The sequence below is a fragment of the Rutidosis leptorrhynchoides genome, chromosome 5 (assembly GCF_046630445.1).
Source record: "Rutidosis leptorrhynchoides isolate AG116_Rl617_1_P2 chromosome 5, CSIRO_AGI_Rlap_v1, whole genome shotgun sequence".
In the NCBI taxonomy this organism is placed as follows: domain Eukaryota; kingdom Viridiplantae; phylum Streptophyta; class Magnoliopsida; order Asterales; family Asteraceae; genus Rutidosis; species Rutidosis leptorrhynchoides.
The window spans coordinates 448,802,370-448,819,398 of record NC_092337.1 but is presented as its reverse complement, the minus strand read 5'-3'; the positions used below and the strand labels follow the sequence as shown (position 1 = coordinate 448,819,398).

General features: G+C 34.6%; 1 protein-coding gene across 1 annotated transcript; it reads right to left on the bottom strand.

Annotated features, from left to right (window-relative positions):
* Positions 1-15,704: 15,704 nt before the first annotated feature.
* LOC139848230 (dirigent protein-like) lies at positions 15,705-16,390 on the bottom strand. Its single transcript, XM_071837958.1, has one exon. The coding sequence runs from the start codon at positions 16,388-16,390 to the stop codon at positions 15,818-15,820; it is 573 nt and encodes a 190-aa protein (XP_071694059.1). The 3' UTR covers positions 15,705-15,817.
* Between the last annotated feature and the right edge of the window lie 639 nt (positions 16,391-17,029).

Sequence of the window (17,029 nt, the reverse complement as noted above, 5' to 3'; positions counted from 1 at the left end):
GGTTGATTCCAAAATATATATATAGTTTGAGTTATGATCAATACTGAGATACGTATACACTGGGTCGTGGATTGATTCAAGATAATATTTATCGATTTATTTCTGTACATCTAACTGTGGACAACTAGTTGTAGGTTACTAACGAGGACAGCTGACTTAATAAACTTAAAACATCAAAATGTATTAAAAGTATTGTAAATATATTTTGAACATACTTTGATATATATGTTTATATTGTTATAGGTTCGTGAATCAACCAGTGGCCAAGTCTTACTTCCCGACGAAGTAAAAATCTGTGAAAGTGAGTTATAGTCCCACTTTTAAAATCTAATATTACTGGGATGAGATTACATGCAGGTTTTATAAATGATTTACAAAATAGACACAAGTATGTGAAACTACATTCTATGGTTGAATTATCGAAATCGAATATGCCCCTTTTTATTAAGTCTGGTAATCTAAGAATTAGGGAACAGACACCCTAATTGACGCGAATCCTAAAGATAGATCTATTGGGCCTAACAAACCCCATCCAAAGTACCGGATGCTTTAGTACTTCGAAATTTATATCATGTCCGAAGGAGGATCCCGGAATGATGGGGATATTCTTAAATATGCATCTTGTTAATGTCGGTTACCAGGTGTTCACCATATGAATGATTTTTATCTCTATGTATGGGATGTATATTGAAATATGAAATCTTGTGGTCTATTGTTACGATTTGATATATATATAGGTTAAACCTATAACTCACCAACATTTTTTGTTGACGTTTTAAGCATGTTTATTCTCAGGTGATTATTAAGAGCTTCCGCTATCGCATACTTAAATAAGGACAAGATTTGGAGTCAATGCTTGTATGATATTGTGTAAAAACTGCATTCAAGAAACTTATTTCATTGTAACATATTTGTATGGTAAACCATTATGTAATAGTCTTGTGTAAACAGGATATTTTAGATTATCATTATTTGATAATCTACGTAAAGCTTTTTTTTAAACCTTTATTGATGAAATAAAGGTTATGGTTTGTTTTAAAATGAATGCAGTCTTTGAAAAACGTCTCATATAGAGGTCAAAACCTCGCAACGAAATCAATTAATATGGAACGTTTTTAATCAATAAGAACGGGACATTTCAATATCCTTAGTCTTAACACCAATTCAAGTCACATTTACAACAAAACTACAAACTTTACATCAATCAAGCAAGTATAAGCATAATCTAAGTCAAATGAGGTGATGGAACCCTAAGCTAGAGAGGTTGGATCCATTTCACACAAGTTACAAGGTTGCAAAGCTAGAAAGCTTGTACCTTTGAGTGTTCTTGAAGATCTTGATGCATAAAGCTTGGATCTTGAAGATACATGAAGATTACAAACAAAAGTTTGAATCTTTATCACAAAATAACAAGATCAAAGCAAAAAGAACTTGGATCTAACAAAAAGATATGAAGATTCAAGCTAGAAAGCTTGCATCTTAATTGTTCTTGAAGATCTTGAAGCATAAAGCTTGGATCTTGAAGATACATGAAGATTACAAACAAAAGTTTGAATCTTTATCACAAAACAACAAGATTAAAGCAAAAAGAACTTAGATCTAACAAAAAGATATGAAGATTCAAGCTAGAAAGCTTGCATCTTAATTGTTCTTGAAGATCTTGAAGCATAAAGCTTGGATCTTGAAGATACATGAAGATTACAAACAAAAGTTTGAATCTTTATCACAAAACAACAAGATTAAAGCAAAAAAAGAAATAGATCTACAAAGTTGGTGAAGATTCAAGCTAGAAAGCTTGAATCTTCCATGTTCTTGAAGGATTCATGCTTAAATCAACAAGATATAATCAAGATCAAAGTTAAAGGAACTTGATCTCCATATAATGATGATGATGATGACCCACGAATTTGAAAAGAAAAAGAGGAAGAAAAGAAAACTTACAAGAATACTAGGAAGGAAAGAAAGAAAAGAGCAAGTGTGTGTGAAAACCAAATGAGAGCAAGTGTTGAATGGGAGGTAAATGGGTGGTATTTATAAGCAAAATTTTTGACAAGGATTGATGACATGGATGGCCTTAAGGCCGTTGCATTTTGTAGGGAGGAGGGGGAGACATCATTTTGCTTTTTGGGTAATGGTTGTCTAAAGTGTGTACTTATGCTAGAATCCCATGTAACAATATGGATAATCCTTATCCAAATGGCTAGTATGACTCATTTATTATTTATTTTATTTATTTTATTTATTATGGGCCACTAGTAAATAATACTTGGACTATTTAATTGGGTCACTAGCTAGAGTAGGGTGGGCTTAAGTCCAACAAGGTAGAAAGTCCAACAAGACTAACTATTGGGCTCTAGTAAATAAATAAATAAAATTAAGCATCTAAAAGCCCAAGTAATTATTATTATAAAATAATAATTAATATTTTGCAATCCAAATATTCCGGTTACGACAAAAGTCAAACGTGCGCGCAGTCCGCGGTTTATTCAAAACATCAAGTAACGCTAACGGTTATAAAAGCATCCGGTGAATAAGTTAAGTATTCTACATACACTAAGGCATGTTTTAATGTATAATTGGAAGTAAACCACGTATATCAAGATTCCAGAGTATAAAGTAACACAGTACGCGCAAATACGCAGTTTTCATGAAATCACAAAGCACAAAAGCAAGTCGAAAAAGCCGGGTCGTTACATTACCCACCTATTAAAGAAAATTTCATCCCGAAATTTTGTGGAGTGACCAACAATGGTACCGTATTTAAATAAGAAGTAGCATATCAAGGTTCCGAAAGATTCGTGGGCTCAAAAGTGAGCTATTTACCTTGAAAGGTACTCGGGCGTATAAAGGTAAGAATAGGTATATGCCATTAATTAAGTCTCTTGTCCTAAGAGATCAACAAATTGATTTCATTTCTGGTTAACATGAGTATGTCATCTGAATATATCCACAAAAGGAAAGATGATGTTTTTAGCCTTACAGGCATCTTCAGTAAGCTGGATGCGTAAAATGCATCATGAATGTTACCAACTCATCTAAAACATCGAGCGCTTATGTCGCCATACCAAGCTGACAGGTAGAATGGAAAACATGGTGATCACAACCATGCGATTTGATGTTTAGATAGCGTTAGCCACGGATTTTACTAACCCCTAGATTTCGGAAGGAGACCATAGGTATGAAGAATCCGATAATTAAGAGCATTTCATTTGACTAAATGATTTGAAATTTTAGCTGGAAGTGACTAATCGGACTTATTGGCAATGCAAGCCATAATTATCTATAGCGTCTTCAGGACGGTCTGAACGAACAGTGAAGGATATCACCTTAGTTTACCATACTGCAGGGGAACTTATCCTTAGATGGAATGAAAGCACAGTTCCCTAATGTAACTTTATCCTTTCAGTTACATGTTGATGTTAGGGTTACATTAATCTAGAACAACATATAGTTGCAACCAACGAAGGGAGGAATGTATAGAGTAACCATATCCGTATTACAGACGTTTTAAGCAGTCCCTTCCAAGAGGATAACAAGATTCATAGATTCCTAAGGTATTTTATACTACATTTCCGAAAGAAAATCGCACGAAAGGTGTGATATTTGAACGAGAGTGAACTCTTCGAGCGGTTCGTCCTGAATTTGTCCTTGTACTTAAGGGGATGCGCGGATGAGAAGATACGTGAACTCTTGGTCCTAAAGAATGGTTTATTCCAAGTGTAAAGAATCTCTAAAAAAATGATTTCTTGTACCTCAACCTACTGTTTCATAGAGATGATGTTTACGAGGGTGTTGCGATTAGCCGTGAAACATTGAGAGTAGAAACCCGCCTAGTGCCTTTCCTACGATAGGGTGACCACTGAGTGGGCCCCCAGAAAGCTGATTTATCGGCCCGCATTTTTGCCAAGTCTAACCTTAAAAAGGAACATTTTATGAGTGCAAAGATTTTCTAACAAATTTTATAAGACTGCCATCCAAAGTGGCTCAAGAGTTTTTTTTTTTTAAAACAAAGATCTTAATGATTAGTTTCATCACTAACGGAGGGCGAGAAGAAGTGTGATCCATATGTGGTGTAGTTTAATACGAAAACCTTTAGTAAAATCAACCAAGGAAGTTTTGAAAAACCTTTAAACGTTTAATGTGATAACATAAATGGGACGAAGTTCTTAGTAAATTTAGAAGTATGTACAACGTGCACCATTTTGCACAAAACTATTTGACTTAAGTTAAACAATTAAATAAAGGAGCGATTTTTAAATAATTTGGAGGTATGACTTGGTATGTACTAACCAAAATAAGTAAGGGTAAAATTATATATATATATGATTTTGTAAATCGCATAAGTGACGGAAAAGTTTTTGGTACTTTCATTTGTCCATAAATCTCGTGAGGACCGCACAAATAGGCAACGTGTAAAAATCAACGTGTAAATTTTTTAATAAACATAGTTTTTCGCATTTCAGAGGTTACGAGTTGAAAAAGATTGAGTGAAAAATTCTTTGAATCATAGGGTGACACATTACTAGGTAATGAAAACTAATAAATTAAATGTAGTTTTGATAACATAAGTCTTTGGGCAAAAATATTCACGTGTGAAGCCGTTGCTAATAGTGAGGTATGAAGGATAAAGTGTGAGGATGAGAAGTTAATCACTTCTTGACTTTGCAGAATGCCAAATAGGTTATGACTAATATTAAAGTCGGAATACTGATGGTGTTAATATCGCTAGATGAGAATCCCTTGGAATAGGTCAGGATTTAGAGTTATGTAAGAAAGAGCATCGTTCCAACAGGTGTGGCAAATAAGATCCTTGGGGTAACGCAATAATTTTGGATGGTTTAAGTGTTAGTGGATGCCCGAAGGCTCTGCATGACGTGGTAGTAAGTGCCTTCATCACATACACACACACATGAATCTCTCGATTTCGATGGTTGTAAAGTTTTTATGATGATTTGGATACAAATAAGCAACGGAAAATTTTTATATAATAAGCAACGAAAGTTTTATAGAAAACATTTTAGGTGACAATGTAAGAAAAGAAATGAAGTTCTTAGTAAACTAGGGTTATGTACAACCCGTACTATTTAAAGTAAAATATCTTTTAAATAAAAGATTTGGTTTGTAAAAGTGAAAGTAAAATTTCATATGTATTTGTCAAAAGTAAGTAATCATTTACTTTATTTTATATAACATATACGATTTCAAAAATTTGCACGAATGGCAAATAAAATAAATTTACTTTTATAAAACTTTGAGAGGATAGTTCCGTAAAATAGTGTGTGAAAAATTTTTGCCAAAATTTTTTTCATATTTCGGAGGTTACAAGTTGGAAAAAGATTGATGAGAATCGAGTAAAAGATTTTGAAAATTTCGGGTGATATTTGAGGTAAATAAAACCATTGAATTTAAATGTGGTTGATGACTTTTAGTATGACATAAGTCCTTTGACCAAAAATGCTTAAGTGTAAAGTTGTTGCTTATAAGTGAGTTACGAAAGGGAGTGTATGAGGATGGGGATTAACTACCCATTGATTTTGGAAATCTCGAACTGGTATGACTAATATCGACGTAAGAAGGGTGATGGTGTGATTATCATCAAACAAGAAATCTCTCGGAATAAGTTAGGATTCAGAGTCGCGTAAGAATGAGCATCAAATAAAATTCTTGGGTAGTCCTTAAGATAGAATTTGAATGCTGAAGTGACGGGATACAATTTCCTTTATGTATCGTTGCCCATTGTATTGGTTTCTTTCATGGTTATAAAGTGTGCTGATTTGGTGAGGCGGTCAACGATAACCCAGATAGTGTAATAACTGCCTATTGTTTTCGGTAGCTTCGGGATGAAATCCATTGTCATCCCTTCCCATTTTCATTGTGGGATCTCGGGTTGTTGAAGTAAACCAGATGGCTTTTGGCTCACCATTCTTGCGAGGTATACGAATAATCTTCTTACTATAAATAACTTACGCTTTTATCCTTGAAAGCCAGTCCGTTTCAACTATTTCATCAAAGCTTCCTAACTTGATGAGTATTAGGTCAATCTTAAAGTCCATTCCAACTAAATCTTATTATACTATCGCGAAAAATTCTATCAACCTTCTCAAATAACATCTGCTTGTGCGTAGATAACTAATCCTTTCAAACTACTACTTTAAAACTTCCAAGTTTTGTTGGCATGAGGTCATCTCCAATGACCCACCTGTTAATTTTAAGGTACTACCTTAAATTATTCCTCTATCTCTGCCAGCTTACCATTACTTTGTTCTATAGAATACTTAACTCTCATGGTTGTTAATGGCTTACTAGTCATAACACTAAGGTTCTTAGATGTAAGGTTTCTATCACTCTAGTATTAAACTACTTCGAGGCAATAAATGTTGTGAAGAAATGTACCCTAACTAAAATGAAGATCCATGCGAGTCTCCATAACTGAGATAACGAATGCTCTACCGCAAGTAAGTCCAAAGTTTTTCCTGTTGAGAACTTTTTCCTTAAGTATCCAGGGTATTTATGTCTATAACAAATTTTCGAGTTATCAATTCTGCAATCAAGGCCCTTCTTGTACCGTATTTGGGCTTAGTGATTATTTCTACCTCTAGCAGACCATAATGCGTATACTCAAGTGGTTCCCACCAAAATTTCCCTTGAATCACTTCATATTCCTTATATAGTAACATTGGGACTTTAGCATGATTTACTTCAATATAATCACGCTGGCCTGGCGTCATTATATTGTACTAAATCGTACGTTCATTCCAATATCGCTCCATATGGTCAATGTAACGTGATTACTTCAAGTTCTACTCAATTTAATCTAACGGTGCTTTATCTATGCTATCTCAAAACAAAACCTACATAATTAATCTCATGGTTTCTCAGTGTAGGTGCGTAGGTTCCGTAGGTCATGCTTCAATGCCTAAATGTCCCGAAATTTCTTCAAAATGTCCGGGTTCAAGTAACGTCGTCAGGTTCCTTTCTAGAAATTCCAGCGGGGTCCCGTGTCGAGTTGTACGTGTAGCAAGTAGTAATACGATATGTCTTGAGGCGACTCCCAAGTCTTTGGGTATAGCTGAGCATCAGTAGAAGACACTATAACCTTGTGAAAGGAGATGCCTTCCCGACTTCTCCAATGCCTAAGAGTGTTAGGGACCCAAGTCCAGAAGTATCGTTAGATCGTCGAGCAGTGGTGAAGAATGGAAGAGATAGGTGGCGGTCATGTAAGCGTATGGGATACGGGTCACCTTGCGGGAACTGAACAACCTTCTAATGTTCATACGTTGTACGTGGCTAATTAGAGTGAGCTCAGGGTGCGGTTACTCCGACAAGTCCTCACATATCTCCTCCTCCAAGGATCAACTTTGGTGGGTGTGTAATTCGAGGGATACTCCTCCTAGATTGTGTGAAGTAATGTTTCGATCTCTGGAACGGTGGAACGGTAGTAACAGGTGGATTACAATACTAATCCTTAGGGTTAGACGAGTGGGAAAAGGGTTCAGAAACACATGAACTATGAAAGATAAGTTTTCCAAGTCGGTACAGTAAAAAGCAGACGGGTAGCAAGCACGTAATTAGGCATAGTAACTACAACAGCCTAGATCTTCTACAACAGTGCATAGCATGGCAATGAAAACAGTTCTAAATAGAAGTAACATGCAAAAGTAGGTAGTAGCATGCAGTAACGAGAATAAGTAACAGCATGCAGTAAGTTTACATAGCAGTAAAAGGAAACGGTAGCATGCAGCAAGTTCATACAGCAGTAAAAGTAAGCAGTGGCATGCAGTAGTAATAAGCAGTAACATGTAGTAATATAACACAGTAGCATGCAGCAGGTTCCGCAGAAACAAGTAAACTAGTAAGTTGTAGATAATCCTATTAGTGAATCCTACTCGGTCCGGTCTAGACTCACTAATGCAACCTAATTCCCTACAACCAATGCTCTGATACTAAATGTAATTCTCCGTACAAAATCATCGTGTACGTATAATCAACAACAGGATCATTACAAGGTCAAACACTATATGCTATTTGAAAACCACTTTTGCATTCATGAAAAGATAGCGTTTTACAAAAGATGAATAGGAAACATTAACAGGAGTACATGATACTAAGGTCATTACAAAGCTATTGTTTTGAAAATAACATAAGTTGCGAATGCAAAGTAAAAGTTCCATGCTTGAGACATCTCGAAGTAATGCAGCGGAAGTCTAACACAACAAGTTTGCAACAGCAAGTCTATAACAGCAAGTCTATAATAGCAAGTCTAACACCAAGACTGCAAGTTTAACAGCGGAAGCAACATCGTCTAAGCACCTGAGAAATACATGCTTAAAAAGTCAACACGAATGTTGGTGAGCTATAGTTTAAGTTGTAACAGTAACGTAAGGTAGGCCACGAGATTTCAGTGCTTCAAACAAGCGTTTCAAATCAGTAATTCAAATCAGTATGATAAAGTATATGTATAACCGTGGGCACCCGGTAACTAGACTTAACGTTTATAACCCCCTGAAAGTACACTTGGCGAGTACGTATGTTCACGAAGTATTAAACACCCGTTAAATGCTAGCGCGACTAGCCCGAGTGGGGATGTCAAACCCTATGGATCCATATCTAAGATTCGCGTTCACCGGTACAAAGACCAATGACTAAACGTTACCGTGCTAAAGGGAATATTTATGCCGTTATATAACCCACATACATACAAAGTTTAAGTACTCGTGCCTAACATGTAAAACGTAAAAAGCGCATGCATTCTCACTCCCAAAAATAGTAAAAGTAGTAAAAAGGGATGCTATAACTCACAGTGAATAAGCAATACAAGTTGATACGAAAGTGGGCAAGTAGTAAGTCGGTCCGAAAGGTCGTCAACCTAAATCAAGGTTACTAGGTCAGTAGGTTGTCTTTATAAGTTCTAATAGTACACAAAAATAAGTTCAAGTGTCATCATCATCATCATTCATCATCATAAAAGCTAAGTAAACTAGTCAAGTATAGAGGTCAAAGAATAGGCTGACTTCGGTCAGCTGCTACGGCCACTATGCAAGTCGAAAAGACGCAAAATCAGTGGCTATGGCTCCGTATGGGAGTCCTATAGTTTCTGACCAATTTCTAGACTCAACCTCGTCTTAGTTTGACCGTGGTGCCATTCTGAGTGCGAGTAGGTCCGAATTTTCAGCACAACGTTACAAAGTAGTATTGACTTTCGGAAGGCCATAGATCCTAAACCGTAAATCGGATTAAGACGAGGTGTAAACGAAAAATTATCTACTCGAAACGAACTAACTGAAAATCAACTTTCCAGTAGCCCAGGTGGCATGATCAGACACGAAAAACAGTAGCTAAGGTGCTCCGGTGGGGTTCTTAGTACTTGATGTTCATCACGGTTCTCATCCTTGATGCTTGTAGCTTCAAGTGTACAACTCGTTGATGGTTTAGCATCACCTTGACTAAGATTTCACCATCAATACACAATATGTTAAGACCAAGTAAGAACACAACTTATTCATGAGTCTTAGATGGATGATGAACCAAGGTTACATCATATCCTTAGTCTTAACACCAATTCAAGTCACATTTACAGCAAAACTACAAACTTTACATCAATCAAGCAAGTATAAGCATAATCTAAGTCAAATAAGGTGATGGAACCCTAAGCTAGAGAGCTTGGATCCATTTCACACAAGTTACAAGGTTGCAAAGCTAGAAAGCTTATACCTTTGAGCGTTCTTGAAGATCTTGAAGCATAAAGCTTGGATCTTGAAGATACATGAAGATTACAAACAAAAGTTTGAATCTTTATCACAAAATAACAAGATCAAAGCAAAAAGAACTTGGATCTAATAAAAAGATATGAAGATTCAAGCTAGAAAGCTTGCATCTTAATTGTTCTTGAAGATCTTGAAGCATAAAGCTTGGATCTTGAAGATATACATGAAGATTACAAACAAAAGTTTGAATCTTTATCACAAAACAACAAGATTAAAGCAAAAAGAACTTGGATCTAACAAAAAGATATGAAGATTCAAGCTAGAAAGCTTGCATCTTAATTGTTCTTGAAGATCTTGAAGCATAAAGCTTGGATCTTGAAGATACATGAAGATTACAAATAAAAGTTTGAATCTTTATTACAAAACAACAAGATTAAAGCAAAAAAAGAAATAGATCTACAAAGTTGGTGAAGATTCAAGCTAGAAAGCTTGAATCTTTCATGTTCTTGAAGGATTCATGCTTGAATCAACAAGATATAATCAAGATCAAAGTTAAAGGAACTTGATCTCCATATAATGATGATGATGACCCACGAATTTGAAAAGAAAAAGATGAAGAAAAGAAAACTTACAAGAATACTAGGAAGGAAAGAAAGAAAAGAGCAAGTGTGTGTGAAAACCAAAAGAGAGCAAGTGTTGAATGGGAGGTAAATGGCTAGTATTTATAAGCAAATTTTTTGACAAGGATTGATGACATGGATGGCCTTAAGGCCGTTGCATTTGGTAGGGAGGAGGGGGAGACACCATTTTCTTTTTTGGGTAATGGTTGTCTAAAGTGTGTATTTATGCTAGAATCCCATGTAACAATATGGATAATCCTTATCCAAATGGCTAGTATGACTCATTTATTATTTATTTTATTTATTATGAGCCACTAGTAAATAATACTTGGACTATTTAATTGGGTCACTAGCTAGAGTAGGGTGGGCTTAAGCCCAACAAGGTAGAAAGTCCAACAAGACTAACTATTGGGCTCTAGTAAATAAATAAATAAAATTAAGCATCCAAAAGCCCAAGTAATTATTATTATAAAATAATAATTAATATTTTGCAGTCCAAATATTCCGGTTACGACAAAAGTCAAACGTGCGCGCAGTCCGCGGTTTATTCGAAACATCAAGTAACGCTAACGGTTATAAAGGCATCCGGTGAACAAGTTAAGTATTCTACATACAGTAAGGCACGTTTTAATGTATAATTGGAAGTAAACCACGTATATCAAGTTTCCAGAGTATAAAGTAACACAGTACGCATAAATAGCAGTTTTCGTGAAATCACAAAGCACAAAAGCAAGTCGAAAAAGCCGGGTCGTTACATTCTTGATATGGCTTGAGCACCACACAACAGTCTAAGGTACGTTTATATATATATATATATATATATATATATATATATATATATATATATATATATATATATATATATATATATATATATATATATATATATATATACTTTTTTTAATTACGGCTCTATTAAGTGAGGCAAGAGCAAGCGTCAATTTATTGGCGTCTTGACTGTTGCTTAAAGCCTAAATTGAACTCCAGGCATGTTCTAAAACCCATGAAAATTTGATTCTACCTTTTTAATGGCGAAATTAATTAATTAATTAATTTTTTTTATTAATTTTTTTAATTAATTTTTTTAATTTAATTTAATTTAATTTAATTTATTTATTTTTATTTTATTTAATTTTATTTTTATTTTATTTAATTTTATTATTTTATTACTTTATTATTTTTATTTTTTTCTTTTCTTTTATGTATTTATTATTATTATTATTATTATTATTTTATGTTCCTTACTTTTTGGCCGGAGGTCCGCTTGGAAGCAATCTCTCTACCCGTCTAATCGAGAAAAGGATGACTCTCTCTACTCTTGGGAGTGTTTCACTAGGGGTGGAGAGATGATTTCTCTTTATTCAAGGATAGAGGAAGGATTGTCTACGTCACACCTTCCCCGTACCCCACACATATGGGATTGAGTTTTGTTGTTGTTATTATAAAGGTGGTGTAATTTCACAACTGGGAGCAAAATGATAATTTGTTTTGACGAATTTAATTCGAAAGACTCCAACCTAGACACCTGGAGTGAAACATTAGACATACAACATGGCCCGAAAATATAATATTATTAAATATTAGTTTATAATTACAATAGAAAAATACACAATATAACATGTTTGAGATTAGAGAAGATCTGAATCCTCCCACTTGAAGCAATCGAGTTTTTCTAAAAATAACCCTAAGGGTTATCTTTAAGATTTTAGAACATGCAATTATTATTTGTACTTTCATAATAATCTCTCCATTAACGTCTCATTAACTACCCCACTAATAATAATGTACAATTTTTTGTACATATAAATTTTCTTACAGATAACCCTTAAAACTATTATTAGAAAAACTCTAACCCTTTTCAACAATGACGAAATATATTGAAAAAACACAGTGGGGAGTTAGAGGAAGATTACAACGACTATAGAAGCCAATAATTCAAACTAAAAGTATTGCTATTTCAAAATCCATATAATTCATAGAAAGATCACAATAACAGCATATCTTTTACAATTAACCTAGCTAATAACTAGTACTAGTACTACTTACAATTATTTTTCTCAATTTGATCTTTAGATGCATCTTTTTTTCTTTCTTTTTTTGATTTTTTAGTTTTTTACTCAGAAAACTACTTTAGGGCATAAAAATTAAAATGCTTTTGTCATCCAGCGTTCACACATCATACTATAAAAGGAAACGTCCATTATAAGCAAAGCTTACTTCTAATGGAAACTTTTACAATTGTTCTAAAGGTAATTCCAACTTTCCTAAACTTTTAACTTTTGGAACTTTGTTTTACTTTTCTAATTTAATTGACAAAATGATCTACTCGTTGATCTTTGCTTAGTAGGCATGTTATTAACATGTTAATCAGGGTTTTTTTTTTTTTTTTAATTATTTGGCGGATTAGAGATTGACTCCTCCATTGTCGGGTACACTTATTAGCAAAAAATCTTCCTACGTTTTGATGTATTCCTTTCCAAATCGAAATGGAAAAGGTGTACGTATTGATCATAAGATAAATGGGATGGCCTCGCGACCAGATGAAAGGAATCAGAATGGTGCCTCCAAAGCCGGCTAATTCAGCTTATTTGTTTGTTTATTCTAAATTGTGTTGGATCGTTTAAACAGAATTAAACAATCGTTTAATGCTATATCGAGTGCGGAATTCTCGATATAGTGTTTTTAGTCGAAAACACTTGGTTATTAGATAGATTTACCCTAAGAACTGACTTGGAACGAGTAGGGATTGATTAGGTTTTGCTAATGAACGACTAGAATCGGCTAAGACGTGCTACTCGTAACCTTAACAATGAACCCGAAATCCTCTATTTATAGAGTTTGCAGATGTATCCGTACGGATATAACTTATCCGTGCAACAGAACTCTTATCCGTACGGATGTAAATCTTATACGTAAGGATGGACTTTGACAGTATAACTTTGATTTCGTACTAAGTCCATATGAACGAGGGTCTTACGTGTATGCACTAACCGTTTGGTTGTTGAATGTTGTTGTTGTTTGATTGTTTATTTTTCATCGTTCTCTTTGATGCTATGTTTTCGTCCGTTTTGTTTTGATATTTGTGTTAGGTGTTGTGTTTCCGCTACGGTTCGGTTAGAGCTAGGTAGGTCTAATTCTATTTTGGTTCTAGCATGTTTACTTTAGCGAGCCGTTTTATTTGGATTGGTTGTATCGATTTAAACATTCTTTCATTTGCTGATGAATGTATCCTATTTTTAATAGTAATCTTTATTTTAGCTAAATAAAAGTAGGCATGTTAATAGCTCAAAGAGATAAACTTGGTTGTTTAAAGTTCACCTTACTGATCTTAAGTTTTCACTAATTCAAATGCTAAGTGCATACATAAACTTACTCAATGACGAATTCCTTTCCAAGTCTTCATCTTGATTCTTGAACAATTTATTGGCTAACTTTATGGTTGGCTGACAATAATATTTGTTTTGAAAGATAATGTTGTACATGGGAAGATAAAATATGGTATATAAATATCGAACTTTTTACCAGTGGCCGTTCTAATATTTACAAAAGAACACATATTGAAGGATCAGGAAAGTGATCAAAAATGATCGGATAACTCAGTTAAACCGTGTATATCTCACATCTCCAGGTACATTAGAGAAAAAGGAAACCAACCCTCTCTCTGGCAACCTCTCACTGACTATTCGATAACCAATTTGAGAAAGAATAATCGCACAATTCATGGCTAAAGGGAGATGGGGTTGGAGTTAAATTCGTGACTTTCAATTTATCTTGCATGTTCTCAAGTATTAGGCTACCATCATGGGACCACTAAACAGGAAAAACCCCATTTGAAGATTTATAGCTGTTTTAACTTTTCAAAACTCGGTGGACTATGAACGCTCTATAGAAATAAAATTTTACTGTATCAAGTTTTAGTATGATAATAACAAGAGCTCATATTGTTAACTTGTGATATTGTTTATTGATCGAATGAATTAGACGTACAGGAGTAATATGCTTAAATAGCACAAACACTAGCAAACCTAATGTAAGCCCAAGTTTATAAGGGCCATCTATTTCTATAAGCCCATTAGGTTTGCTAGTGTTTGGACTATTTAAGCATATTACTCCTGTACGTCTAATTATTCAATCAATAAACAATATCACAAGTTAACACATATAAAGTACTCTATAAAACTTTAGCAAAAGAATATATTAGCGTATAGCTTCCATATAACAAACTATCCATAAATATATTTTTTTTTTTGAAAGGCAGGAAATCATTTTATTAAAATAAAAATGGAGTACAGGCATGTGAGGGCATGTCAAAAAACTAGCTACATACAACCTAGAAACAAAAATAAGCAACATGAACAGAATTGAAGCAATTGAGCACTACAACGACTTGCACTATTCTAACCATGATCATCAATAGCATTTGGATTTAAGAGCAATTGATTTCAATCAAGTGATGATTTTCTCGATCGTTTTGAGATCCATTCGAAACCTTTGATTTGAACTTCATTTAGTACCATAGGCCCATTCCCTCTCTTTTTTTCGAAATAAAGTGAGATTTCTATTGCGCCATATGATATAACTACACGCCCACTCTATAGCTTGCCATAACTTTAAAGATGAACTTGAGGGTGAACTCGAGTTGATGTTTTTTCCTTGGAACATTTCTCCTATGTTTGAGTAAATGTTACTCCCCATATTCCACCATCGAAACACTCTGGACCATAAATATTTTGGAAAGGGACAAATGAGAATAATGTGCTCTACTGTCTTAATGTCACCATCAAAAATGGGGCAATGAGTAGAGTCAAGATCTATTCATCGTTTGTCCAATTCGGTTCTAACTAGGGGCAGAAATATGTGGGGGCAGGGTAGGGCGCCTGCCCCCAGTGGAATTGTAATTTTCAGTACAAAAATTTTGGATTTTTCGATTTTTTCCCGAGTGAACTTTTTTCCCCCAAAAATCTCCATATTTTGTCCTCAAAACCTCCGTATTTTGCTCAAAAACCTCCCTTTTTTCCTAAAAACATTCATATTTTGTTCAAAAACCTTTATATGTTGCCCCAAAAAAATTGCTACGTTTTTAAAAAAATTTCGACCCTGATGAAAAAATTCATGTTTCCGCCACTAGTTCTAACGGGTATACGTTGAAGTGTCCGCCAACTATCCATAATTATTCCTATATGGAAACTATACGCTAATAGAATATTTGGTTGATATTGGCCGAATAGAACAACTCAACAATCTTTAGTTCCAAAAGTACCAATCAAACAAAAAGCAAACATTAATTGTGCATCGAATAAAATTGACCCGCAAAATCATATAAATTCTCGATAGAGAAAAATGTTACAGCATTCAACGATTCTAAGATTAAAATGGCATGTTTTTACGCCTTCTTAAGAAAAAGAAAAAAAAAAAAAAAAAAAAAAAAGATAAATTTTTCGTCATTAGCAAAACAAACAAGATAAAGAAGCAGCATTAACAAAATTTTCTTGATCACCAACATTCATAAAACTTAATATCGACACGAAGCCTAAAGTAAACCTCGCCTTCAAACGCGTCCGTCATCAATGTAGCCACACCTCTAGTCATGAAAAAATCGCCGGTCCCACCAATAACCGAAATATCTCTTGTTTTATTCATCAGAGGATCAGCTCCTGCAAAGTTAATAGTACCAACATGGGCACTAGAGTTAAACACAAATGAGAATCCAAGCCAAGATGTAAAAATGTCTTGTTTGTCATATATATAGAATCCTTGTGCTCGTCCCACGGGCGGTGAATGCAAATCGTTGTCTAAAGTAATAGGATCGTCGAATACAACCACATTCCCAAAATGGTTCTTATTCGCCAAGACTGTGTGGTTGCCCCAAGCGGGTGCACCCACAATGACAGAAGTTGCGTTCTTCTCGTTGTGACCATTGTAAATAATGTCGTGAAAGTAAAGAACCATTTCTTTACAAGGACGACGAGAACGGATGTTTTTTCTAGGTGAAGAAAAACATCCTAAAATGAGCAATGAGAAGATTGTGATTTGGAAAAGAATTGAAATTTGATGGTTAAATTTCATTTTGTAAAGAAGAGAAAGAAAGATGGTTATGTAGAAGTATGATTTGTGAAGGTAAGTGTTGTTAAGGTCTCTTTATATAAGGGATATAAAATAAAATATAAAACTTTATTTAAATGACGGAAACTTTATTTAGACTTGTGTGACTTAAAGTCTAAGATTATATATCATGATTTGTTGCACTAAACAATGGGGTCCATTGTGAATACATAGAGTGTAGCACCCCAACACATATTGTTGGTAACCAATATGTGCATAAGTAGCTTGGAGTTAAGAATGAGCCAATAGCCTAGTGGCGAATGGCTCACTCTCCCTTAGGGGAGGTGAGGGTTCGATTCACACTATGTGAGGATTTTCCAAATAATTGGATCAAAAATCATTTTTACCGGGCTCAAATGATCTCTTGGTCCCACGCATGCGAAGATTGAAACAATGACAATGCAGGTTCGTTTATCGGGCCTGGCATGCTGTGGGAAAATGGGTGATGGTGTTTCGCCAGGCTCCAGTAGGGTACCGGGGACCGCTGGATGGGTTAACAAAGTCAACACAGGGCTAACATGTCCCTGCCGATACACATGTTTTGAAACAACTAGCTTGTAGCTATAATTACAATTTTTTTTTTTTTTGTTGTTTTAAATATTT

Coding starts and splice junctions, on each gene's coding strand:
- LOC139848230 (XM_071837958.1), bottom strand. CDS start 16,390: ATGAAATTTAACCATCAAATTTCAATTCTTTTCCAAATCACAATCTTC.